This window comes from Drosophila busckii, chromosome X (assembly GCF_011750605.1).
Source record: "Drosophila busckii strain San Diego stock center, stock number 13000-0081.31 chromosome X, ASM1175060v1, whole genome shotgun sequence".
NCBI classification, from domain to species: Eukaryota; Metazoa; Arthropoda; class Insecta; order Diptera; family Drosophilidae; genus Drosophila; species Drosophila busckii.
This window is the reverse complement of record NC_046608.1, coordinates 2,769,568-2,782,511: the sequence shown is the minus strand read 5'-3', so window position 1 is coordinate 2,782,511 and position 12,944 is coordinate 2,769,568. Positions and strand designations below refer to the sequence as shown.

The 12,944-nt window shown below is 43.3% G+C and overlaps 1 protein-coding gene across 1 annotated transcript in view; it reads left to right on the top strand.

The window, feature by feature from the left end:
* LOC108605132 (Pde9) overlaps positions 1–9,313 on the top strand; it is a 45,326-nt gene extending 36,013 nt beyond the window's left edge. Inside the window, exons 5-8 of the mRNA XM_017994698.2 lie at positions 5,153–5,279; positions 5,345–5,640; positions 5,695–6,082; positions 6,143–9,313. Of these exons, the coding sequence (XP_017850187.1) occupies positions 5,153–5,279; positions 5,345–5,640; positions 5,695–6,082; positions 6,143–7,429 (2,098 nt within the window). The 3' untranslated portion in view covers positions 7,430–9,313. The remainder of the gene's footprint in view (positions 1–5,152; positions 5,280–5,344; positions 5,641–5,694; positions 6,083–6,142) is intronic.
* Positions 9,314–12,944: the final 3,631 nt, after the last annotated feature.

Here is a 12,944-nt window from a genome sequence, read left to right as displayed (position 1 = left end):
CTGGGCGCCAGCAGATAGAAGATGCGCTGCTCTGCCGCCTGCCAATTGGGCTGCACCAGCAGTCGCCAGAGTCCGTTGGCGCCGAATTGACGCAGCGCTGCCTGCGCCGCAGCCCAATCGAAGTTCGCGCCGCTCGTTGTCGTTGCATTCGCGCTCAACAGCGGCCAGTGGGCGTGGCGCTGCTGTAGCGCGCGCATGTAGCTGGGCAGCGACTGGCGACCGCCCAGGCAGCTGCTATAGAAGCTCGAAAGCTGCGTCGCCGGCTCGTTGCCGCCTGCCTCGAAATGTTGCACCAACTGCTGCCTGCTCAGCGCGCTCAACTTGCTGCGCATATCGTGAGCGCCCAAGGCGCGCAAACTGTGAGCCGCATGCCAATTGCCGCAGGCGTGCTCGTGGAAATTGTCGCAAGGCGCTTTGCTGGCATCCAAGGCGTCGTCGTTGCAGCCAACTGCCTGCAACAGCAGCAGCGGCGGCAGCAACAGCAGCAGCCAGTACGCAATGTGTGACATGCTGAGCAAAAAAAGTGCGACTAGATTCACTGGAAATTGTCTGTACTCGAATCTGTGCTTGGCTTATCAAGCAAAGCAGCTGGCATTGATGTTTACGCAATGCCAAACTGCTGATTAGCTTTGCATGCTGCTGATAGTGAAGCGAACCGACGACGACGGCAGCGAGGGCAGCTTCAACTTTAATGAGGCATTAGGCAACAACAACAACAACAACAACAGCAGCAATTTGTCATTAGAGCCAGATCGAGTGAGCGAACGAGCGAGCGAGAGTGTGAGTCCAAGTGTAATCAATTAATCATCACGCATACGCCATGTTAAACCAAAATTAGCTACACGCAACAAGCGAGCATATCAAATTGCCACAAGCATTCAACTATATTACAGAGCCTGAGAGCCTCAGAGCCTTTAACTGTTTGGCAATTTAATTTCCGACGACGACTTGTTGAACAGTTAATCAGTCTTAGTATTTATTTTAGTTAATGCCAAACAACTCGCATCAGCTACAGCTTAGCAACGCCCAAACTTTCAATCAAAGTAAACAAATTAAGCAGCACCCAAAAAGAAACAAAACTAATGAAATATAAACAAGGTAGCGAAATGTGAGGCGAGATGTGCGACTGAAATTTTAAAGCCAGCTGTCTAATTAGAAAACGACGCGGCGCGCTACATCAGCTGCTGGCCATGCCCACATCAAGCAGCGGAGGCGTGGGCAGAGATTAGCAACAAAATCTGATATAATTATTTTTTGGGCCATAATTAGTTACCATAATAGTTTGGCAGCAGCAGCAGCAGCAGCAGCCTCTGCCAAGTGATTTATCACTGGCATGGCAACGTCGGTGCCGCGCGCGTGCCGCACGTGCCTCAATGCCACACAAAACTCATTGCAACAGTTGGCATTTGCTTGCTTCACTTTTGAGCCAATTGCAGTGAAATATGAACAATGAACAAGAGTTGCCTGCAGCTTTGAGCCTTTGAAGCTTTGAAAGATTACAGAGAGTTGTAATTATTATTTCGGGTATCAATGCTCAATCAACTTGTTCGAATCTCGTTAATGCCCAATGCCCTAACAGTGGGCAGAGAAAACTAAAAACAGTAACAAAAAATTTGTAAACAAACAATTTGTAGATTTATTCAAATAATATGTTGGAAAATATAAATATAATTTGAGGCACATAAAGCTTGTCTTTATTATTATTTTAATCAGAAATCAGATTATTTAAGCAGAAATTAATATTTAATAACAAATATATAAACTACTTTAAAGAAGTTTTCATAGATCTTACAGATTCAGAACTATTTATATATATGTATGTAAAACACAAATTCCAACTTTATGCTTCGAGTTAAATGCATAGCAGCAATTTCTTATCAATATATTGATGTTCTTAATTTCGCAGCTGTTATTGCTGCTAACTTAACATTGCTCACTGCTGTTAAAAATGTTCAGTGGTGCAGCATAAAGTTGAAGTCGAATTCGCATTCAAATGACGCCCATTAAAAAAATTGACATTTTTGAGAATTGAGTGTGTCAACCAAATTGTTTACCATTGTCCACTGGCTACTGGTCCTTGGTACTGGTTTGGTCATCAAATCATCAAAGCAGTCACTGGTATTTGCTTGGGTTTCTCATGCGTGGCCAAATGAAATTTCTTTTCAGCTCGCAGCTGGCTAATTGGAAAATGATTTTTACACACACACACACACACATATATATATATATATATATATGTGTGTGTAGCATATGTAGCTGTGTTTCAATTCATGCAAATCTGTGCCTAAGGCAATGTGCCTACCTTTTGTCTCTCTACGGCCATTTGGGCATTAATTAAGTTGCAATCCACAGCACAAAGTAAGTTGTAGTTTGTAATCCGTAGCATCTATTTGCAGTTAATTCGTAAAATGATTTAAGCAAATAGTTTACAATGGCAACAGCCTCTCAACTTAAGTTAAGGCCGAACAAGAATTTGTGTGCAATTATTTTTGCTAGAGCCTTTGTGCGTCGCCTCACAAAAGCAAAAGCAGAAGCATTTCAATTAAGCTGATTTAGCTCAGCCAAACAAAGCAGAATTTCACTGAAATGCAGCCAAGACGCTAAGGATGAAGCTGCAGCTGCAGCTGGAACAGGCAAAGGATTTGATTACAATAAGCGCAACATGATATTTGGCAGCGTTTTGCCAGCAAATTGCATTGCTACGCTGTTGTTAACCTTCAGTCTTCAGTCTTGTCTCATATTGTGCGTAATTATCGCAACAAAATCACTGCAAAATCACAACAAACATGTCTTTGTGTGTCTGACAGGATAACACAAAAGCAAAGCGCATCCCTGCAGCACGTCGCATAGCAATTGCTGAGTTGATATCAATGCAAAATTCCAGATATTGCAGATTTATAGCTTAAACCTGCGGCATTGATTGGCAGCATAAATTGTTTATTATTTTATATTAATTCATCCGCTTATATGTATTTAAAAAGTGTTAACGATTTTCTTCAAATTACTGAAGCCTTAAGAGTTTGCAATTTTCTTTCTTCGTACCAAGTTAGCAACAAGTTTTAACTTTAACTGTTTAGCCAATGCATTTATTTATATAAATCAAAGCTTGAAATATTTGCAAGACTTTTATGAAACAAGAAACTTAAGCGCTGATATATAAGAGAACGAAAGTTGGGGCATTAGTTCAACTGAAGCATTAAAAAATCGATTTGGTGTTTTTCTTTTGCTAATCTCGTCAAGCTGCAGATTATTATTTTAATTAAGTAGCAGCTGTTGCTGAATTTGATTACTGATTAGAATTTATGACTGTTGAGCGGTAACCAGTTAAGTGACTAGCTGCTCCCCAGTGATTTGTACTAAAGGGATTGGCGCTGAGGCTGACGGCGCCGCCAAGTTGAGTGCATAAAACGTTCTGCGCTCTATTTGCAGTGTAAACGAGGCAGGTGTTGAATTTCCAATGCAATGCCTCAAGACTCACCCCCAAGACCACCCACCACGCACTAGTGTTTCTATCCTTCTATATATCCTGGCTGGATGGCTGCCTGGCTGCGTGGCTGGCTGTCTGTGTATCGCTTGCCAGACTTTGACTTGTTGTCTGCCACGTCGTCAATGCTATTTGACACGAAAAATTCAATTTTCTCGCGCGTATATGGCGCGACTTTTCACAATTTTCCTCAACCTTTTGCAAAAACAAAAAATAAATAAGCTGAAAATGCAATTTGATATTTACGCGCCACCATTTGCCAAGTGCATAACGCTTAGTGCGAGCTGCTGCCACGCCCCCACCACCCCCTCCGCCCGCTGCTGCTTCTTCTATTTCGCTGGCTCTCTATTATTTTTAGTTTTACTGCGCTCGCCGTTCTTCTTCTTTTTTTCGTGTCTTGCGCTTTTCGTGCATGTCAAACAAAATATTTGCACTTTTTGCTGTTTGCAGTTTGCAGTTTGCGAGCGTCTCTAGTCAGACAACCAACGGTAAATAAAACACTAAACGTGACGTATACGCCATGTGCTCAAAACTATTGAACATCGAAAGTTCCGCATGCTGCTGCGGCAGCTTAAGCTGTCTACTTAAACTAAACTTCTTTAAAAAGTGTGGAGCCCAATGTGCTAGAAAACAATAATATATGGAACTGAGTGAGAGTAACGAGTAGCTACGAGAGTAGCGAGTGACGAGAAAAAATTATTATTTAATTCAAATATTGAGTAAATGCTAAAAATAAAAGCAATAAGTAACCGAATAGCGATCAATACATGGCCGACTAGCGAGTAACTTAAGCAATATATGTACAGTAACGAGTGGCAACTCAGCTGCAAGGCAAAGTAACTAATACAAGCGTTTAATGAATAGCAAGTGACAAGTACTAAACAATTGAATATGTAGCTGAGAGTAACGAGTAAAAAATGGCAAAAAGTGTGCTCCAATTATCTCGAGAGCAACGAGAAGCTTACTTCAAATCGAAATGTAACAAGGATGAATAGAAAATTAACGACTAACAAATAGCGAACAAAGTAAAGTGAACCACAACTTTTAATTCAAATAATGTGTAACGATTATAGATAGAGAATAAAAGTAGCGAGTGACTACGCCACAAGTAGCGAGTAGCAACGTCTAGTGCACGAATAAGGAGCGACTAGTTGTAAAAGAAAACTACATAACAGTTCAGAGCTTACTTAAGTAACCAACAAGGATGAATAGAAAATTAACGACTAACAAATAGCGAACAAAGTAAAGTGAACCACAACTTTTAATTCAAATAATGTGTAACGATTATAGATAGAGAATAAAAGTAGCGAGTGACTACGCCACAAGTAGCGAGTAGCAACGTCTAGTGCACGAATAAGGAGCGACTAGTTGTAAAAGAAAACTACATAACAGTTCAGAGCTTACTTAAGTAACCAACAAGGATGAATAGAAAATTAACGACTAACAAATAGCGAACAAAGTAAAGTGAACCACAACTTTTAATTCAAATAATGTGTAACGATTATAGATAGAGAATAAAAGTAGCGAGTGACTACGCCACAAGTAGCGAGTAGCAACGTCTAGTGCACGAATAAGGAGCGACTAGTTGTAAAAGAAAACTACATAACAGTTCAGAGCTTACTTAAGTAACCAACTAACGAGTCGCTCTCGCTCTCTCGCCAATTGCAGCACCATACGCGAGGGAATCATACGCTGCATCCTGGCCACCGACATGGCGCGTCACAATGAGATACTTACCCAATTTATTGAGATCACGCCCGTGTTCGATTACAACAATCGAGCCCACATCAATTTGGTAAGTGGGGGGACTCACTCAAGTGTGGAGGTGGGGCAACTGCTGACTCTCTTACTCTCTTACAGCTCTGCATGATACTCATCAAGGTGGCGGACATATCGAACGAGGCACGACCCATGGATGTGGCCGAGCCGTGGCTGGATCGTCTATTGCAAGAGTTTTTTGCGCAGAGCGCCGCCGAGAAGTCCGAGGGATTGCCGGTGACTCCGTTCATGGATCCGGACAAGGTCAGCAAGCCGGGATCGCAGGTGCGTTTCATAGGTCTGGTGCTCTTGCCGCTCTTCGAGGCGCTCGGCGAGCTGGTGCCCGAGCTGACCGAGCTGATCATCATTCCAGTGCGCATAGCACTCGAGTACTACAGGTAAGCATAGCAAGAAGAGGAACAGAACACTGATGACTCTGCTTGGGCTTACAGGCGGCTGAATGATGCGCAAACCAAGACACGCAAATCCGTAGCGGACTCGGCTACATCGGATAGCAACAGCGGCAACATGGACTCCAATGCTGCGCTCATTGGCACATCGATGCAATCGACTTCGGCTGCTGCTGCTGCGGGTGGCGGTGGCGCCAGTTGCTCGGCTGGTGGCTCTGGTGGCTCTGGCGGCGCTGGTGCTGCTGGTGGTGGCTCGCCGCAAATGCCGCGCTCCGGCTCCGGCATTAGCGTCAAGTCGCGACGCAGCGCACCAACGCAGAAGAGCGCCTCGCGCACCTCCATGGACGAGCCGAGTGGCATGGCCGCGGAGCTGCATGATCTGCCCGAGGGCAGCGAGAGCGGTGACTCCGAAACCGCCACCGAAGTGGACGTAAGTGGACTCACACGCCTCACATAGCTGCATCGTTACTTTGCTCTGTTTGCCTTGCAGGTGGCCGAGAAGACATCCAAGTTCAAGGTGGACACCGAGGGCTGCAGCAATCGCAGCAAGTCCTCGCACTCGAACTCGCGCAAATCGTCGCGCGAGAAGCGCCCCTCAATGATTGGCGAGCTGTGCAGCAGCGGCGGCGGTCAGCGCATACGCAACTCGTATGGCAACATCCATGGACATGGTCATCCCAATCGCTGTCACTTTGGCAGCAATCGCGCCGTCAGTCTCGATCAGTACAGCAGCAACAATCGCCGCCTGTCCGACGGCCTGCCCCAGGTCATCTCCGACTCGAATGTCTTCTATGGGCGTGGCCATGGACATGGCGCCGGCGCCGGCGGCTCGCGTCAGCACGAGGATCACAATATGAACACAAGCAACAGCAACTCGAACTCGAATTCGAACAGCGCCAGCTTTACCGTTATACAGCAGCAGCCAATGCAGCTGGCTGCTCATCCAGTGGCGCAACTGATGCTTCAGCAGCAGCAGCAGCAGCAGCCGCAAGTTGTCGTTGCTGCCACCACCAATGGCAATGTGTCGCCCACGCTGACGCTCACCCAGCTGCAGTCACAAATGTCGCAGCCCGCAAGCAATGGCAGCGCTCGCAGCAGCGCAGGCACAGTAAGCGTCGCAGCGGCGGCAGCAGCAGCAGCAAATGTTGCCAGCGGCAGCGGTGGCGGCGGCTGGAAGTCGCGCTTGCGTCAATTCTCCGACTACTTCAGCTTCAGCTTTGACAAGAACAACAAACGCTTCGGCAGCACACGCAGCAGCCCGTGCAGTCAACGCGGTGGCAACAACAATGGCGGCCAGGCTGGCCAAGCTGAGACCAGCGCTCAGGCTTTGGCGCAGGCGCAGCCAGTGGGGGCGTCGGCGGCGACGGCTCCTTGCTGCACCATATCGAATAACATGCAGTCCGGATCCGCATCGGGCGGCGGCCAGTCGGTGTCGCGTCATCGCGCCTACAGCTTGGATGTGCCATGCGCTCGCCATGCCGCCACGCGCTACTCCAGCGGCGACTCGAGCAGCCGCAGCCACACCCAGCACAGCAACCACGATAGCTACAGCAACAGCAGCACTGGCGGTGGCAACGGCGCCAGCGTCGGCGGCGGCGGCGGCGGCGTCGCAGATCTCAGCGGGATACGCATACGCGTGGCCGAGGCCGCCGGCATTGGCATGAGCGGTGTGACTACCGCCATGCTGCAGGAGGAGCGCGCCCGTCTGGCGCCGAGCGTCAGCTGCGAACTGGGCCTGGCCAGTGTCTCGTCGTCGGAGGCGGTGCCAAAGATTTGACAACAGGGGAGCAGCGATACCAGCAACAACACCAACACCAACAACTCGCTCTGCAATCAGGTGTCGGCCTTTTTGGCCAGCGAGCTAATCGTTGATGATCATCAACATCATCATCATCATCATCATCATCATGGTGCTGCTGCTGGCGTTCGCGGCGTTGGCGTTGGCGAGTGCGCCGCCGACGATGGCTGCGACTTGGACGGAGCCAGCGAGACGGACGCGCTGCAGCAGGACAGCAGCAGCTGCGAGGTCTCCTCCATATCGATGACGGTCTGGTCGGCCATCGGCCATAGGCTCAATGCGCTCGTCTGCAACTGCTGCGAGCGCAAGTTGCCCGAGCCGGAGAATGTCTAAGCGGACGACGCCAATTTCAGTTTCTGTTACAATTTCAATTAAGTTCTTTACTCTTTTTTTTTTTTGGATATTCACTTAAGCTAATAATCTAATACTTTTTTTTTTTTGTTGTCTATTAAATTAAATTACGACCGAACCGACGAACGGACGGACTGACGGACAGACGTACATGTTGCATAAATAATTGCAGTTGTTGCATTTTTTGATAGCACAGTTTGCGGCTGCTGCTGCGTTGCGTGTTTATGCCACATGTGGCATGTGGCAGCAGCAACAACTGCAATTACTAATTAGCGACACTGATTAGCCAGAAATGAATGTCGCCATGCATCATCTCATGCTTGGCATCGCTCCCAGCTCTCAACCGACGACCACAAGGCAACAGCAGCAACAGCAGCAGCAGCAACAGCAGCCAACCTGGACATGAACATGAACATGGCACGCTCATTATGGCATTAGCCCAAGTCAAGCATGCAAACCCGCGAAACACCCCCCCACTCCACCCCACCCAACGCGCTCATCCATCGAATCCACGCCCGTTGGCAATGGCAACATGCCGCACTCATCGTGGCCGTGGCCGTAGCCGTGGCAAGTGATGCGTATGTGGCATGGTCTACGCTCTTGCGTTTAATTACGCAAAACAAATTTTTGCATTTTGCATACGCGCATCGCTCGTTCGCTCTGCTCCGTCGGCAATCGAAGCATCCACAGCGCGCAGTCACCATTTCAAATTGCAATTGCAATTGCTATTGCAATCACAGCGCAGCCAATTGCTGTTGCGTGCCACACACACAGACACAGACACAGACGCACACACACACACACACACACGTGTGCAGCCATGTCCACCTAATTCCATTTGCTTGTAGCAAAGCTATTGCTTTTTTTCATTTTCCATTTTTTTCGGTGTGTGTTGGTTGGCGAGGGACTTGCCACATGGGCATATTGGTTTATTGCAGGCATTCGCCTGATGCACGTTATTGAAAGCCATTGTGTGTGTGTGTGTGTGTGTGTGTGTGTGTGTGTGTGTGTGTGTGTGTGTGGCTGAATGCTTGTGGCACACAATTAAATGGCCGCGAGTGTGGCGCACGCATTAATCGAACTGCAAGCAGCAGCAGCTGCTGCTGTTCTGGCTGTGGCCGTGGCCGTGGCCGTCGCTGCGGCTGTTGCACAATGACAGATGAAATATACAAAAAAAAAAAAAAAAAAAAAAAAAAACAAAAACCAAAACGAAAACCAAAACTCAGCTCAAAATTGTTTTTTTTTTATTGTGAAATTGCAGCTTTACTAAAAAAGCAGTGCATACTTTTTGGCGCAATTGGTAGCAACGCTCCCAAAGTACGCCCACACCACGCCCACAATGACAACAGCAACCTGTGTATATTGCTGTTGTTGTTGTTTGCAAACTGCACATGACTTAAGCAACTGCTGCAGCTGGGCGCTGGCCAAGAGGTCAAGGGGGCGTATGCGTTATATTTCTAAATGCAAATGTTAATTGAAATGGGCAAAGCAAAGCTCAAACACATTTACCACGTGAATTAAATATGTAAATGACTCAATGTAATTATGCTATATGTGTATATACTATATGAACACTGCACTAACACACACACACACACGCGCGCACGCACACACACACAGCGAAAGTTGAAGAGTTGGGGGCTAGCATACGTTAAGGCGCAGTCAGCTAAACGTTTAAGTTGCAAACACTTGTGTGTTGGTGTGCGTGCGTGCGTGTGTGTGCGTCTGTGTGCTACAAATTTTTAGAAATATTTTTGCTAGCAAAGCTAAGATTTATCAGCAATTTATTCAACTGTATGTGAAACAAGTTTTGAATGTTAATTCAGTGTCTAAACTCAAATATAAAATCTACACACATAAATATGCCTAAATGTAAAATTGATGTAATTGATAAATGTAATTGATAAACATAATTGCTAAAAAACAAAAAAAAAACAAAACTCTATGCGTATACCCATACTTTTTTTTTTTTTTTTTTTTGAATATCCTTCATATAGCCCTGTTGACATTTTCAACGTTCACACAAACAATGCAAACAATAACAATTTAAACCCTGCCGAGTTGCAGATTTTTCTTTGTTCATTTTTCGTTGTAGTTAGACTCTAAAGCTCTAAAACAACAAGTGTGTGCTAATTGCATATTATAAACTATTTAGTACATGGCTATAGCATGTCAAGCGTATTAGATGTATGTATGTATGCAACTTAAAGCAAGACACACAAGCATTAACATTAACATTAACATTAACATTAACATTAACATTAACATTAACATTAACATTAACATTAAATGTATTTGAATCCAACGTTCTCATTAGCTAATTATAGGATACAAGATACAAATATAAATATTTCAGTTGTTGCCTTACTTGCGACATGCTAAGCCTGTATTGGTGAAAGCGCTCATACACACACACACGTACACAAACCCACACACACACACACACACACACATATTTCGATTGTTTAAAACAACCTTCCCTTGTTTGATGAAAAACATAAAGACTAAATACTTGAATTTACAAAAACCTTTCCAAATACAAATTTAACAAAACAAAAAAAAACAAAACAAATTAAAAATGAAAACTATGTTAACTTAATGTAAACTAAACCAATTATTAACAAGAACAAAAGATCTAGATGTTTTACATGTGTATAAGATTCAAAGAATGTTTAAACAAATATACATATATCTATATACATAATAATTTTAATTAAATTAGCTTAGTGTCCACTACTAAATGACAAAACGTAAGCAAGACTTACAACAAATTTAAAGCTTATCGATGTACAACTAAAGTGAATTAGTGAAAGTTTTTTGCCAGTCAATTAAAATGCAACACGCTTCTCTACCCTCAACCCCCAAGCCCCCCCCTAACCTACACACAAAGACAATTTTTTAGGAACTGCTGAGCTGACTAATGAAAATTGTTTATTGTTGGCAACAAGCAAACAAAAAAAGAAAAGAAAAGAAAAAAAAACACACATACCTATGCAATTTGGACCAAACAAACTAAACAAAAACTAAACTCCTTGAACAGCAAACATAATTGAGGCAAATAATAGTTTATAAATGTAACTCCAACCACAACTACCTGTCGACAAACTAAAGCACCGCACACTACACTACACTAGACTACTCGACACTACATTACACTACACTACATAGATGCGAACAATTGTATAGATAGTTGGGTGTTTTTGGCTTAAAGGCAGCTTTACTACACACACACACACACAGACGACTATTTAAAGGTTTCCAAGACCATCTCACATACGAACAAACAAATACATATGTAGCTAAACTTCATGGGCGTCTCTCGATACAACCACCGACAATGGACCACAGTAGTAGTGCAGGTGGGTCGCTTTATTCCATCAGCAAGTAGCGCAGCTATAGCATAAAGCTTTTCATTGCGTGGCAAGTGGCAAGTGGGCAAATGTTGCATACCCTTAGGCGCGATTGGGGCTTATTTATCATGCATATGTAGGTACACTACTCTATATATATTCTACTGAACTAGAGACCCTCCTGTTAAAAAGCGAAACAACAAACAAACGCCTTTAATTCAAAAACCAAAACAAAGACTACAATATTATAATATACCAATACCTATATACAATGTGGAAGTGAAAATTTTTAAATATACGTTATGTATAGCGAAACAGCGACAGCATCTTCGGCAGGCCGAAGCTCGAATGCTCCTTCTCAACAAAGTTAGAAGACAAGGACACACTCACACTAACTAACCCGACGACAGACACAGAGATGCGCTTTGAAATAAATCGCTAACTTCAATGGATTACGAATTTCAGAAGCACCACTAAGAAAAAATACAAGTTACAACTATATATATATACATACTATATATAGACAACTATAGATATACATACATATATCTATGATTATGCTTTTTCTGAAAGGGCATAGGCTTAGGAGCTCTACATGTATACATATTTTCAATTTTTATGTCAATGTAATAAATTTCTACAGATACCAGATATATATAAATATATATATATATATAATGTGTATATTTATAAATAAATGTATGCAAATGCGCCTAGTTATCATTGTTAAGAACATAAGCAAATTGTTGGCAAACAACAAACAAAAATTTAAAAAAAACACCACACACACAAATAATACAATTCTATGAATATATATTTAAATGTATGTATATGGAAATGTTAGAAAAGGCATCAATTATGTGAAATCAAAATGGCAGATACTAGCGAGACTGGTAACTAAATGAACCGTTAAAGCACATGCTGGATATAATATACAAAAGAAAAACAAAATATTTGAAAACAAATAACTAAAGCACATGCGTGTGTGGCCCATGTGGTGAATACATAATCTTCATTAGCAGCAAAAAATGCATGTAATCAACTATTTTCCAGTTTAAGCAAATTCGTAGAAGCGCAGAAGTGCAGCCAGAAGAGTTGAAACTATTTACAGCAATTCCTCACCCCCTCCCAGGCGTTTAGACGTCCAGGCTTACTCCCTCACAAGAGCAAGTCCAACTAGCTTGACACGCTTTGAAGTGGACAACTCTTAACTAAATATGTTAAAACAAAACCAAAAGCAACGCGAACATTCTAAGTGTGAATAAAGTTAATAAAAACACAAAAAAAAAAAAAAAACAAAAGAAAACTTCAAAATATTCATGTTAATCTACAATAAATTAAACAAAAAACTTCATACAGTTAGAGCTGCTATTTGTTAACAAGCTGTATACCAAATGAATTACCATTATATACATATGTATGTATTAACTTCAAAGAACTCCCCCAACCAAGCAAAAAAACAAAACAAAATTACTACAAATACAAATACAACTCTTTTCTGAAATGCATTTAAATGGATACCTATTCAAATGAAAAACTAAAAACAATTGTATTTAACATTAAGCCATGTCCAAATACCAAAACGGCGGACATGCGTGTGAGTAACGCGTATTGTGCAACGTGTGGCAAAGTAAAATGCTCTACACTCTACTAAATACCGTTACTCACATACATACATACACACATACACATACTCACATGTACTTTTGTGTAAACTGTTTAAAAACATGCTGAGCAGAAATATTGAACTATGAAATATATTGAATAAAATAATTTCCAAACTAAAATGCATC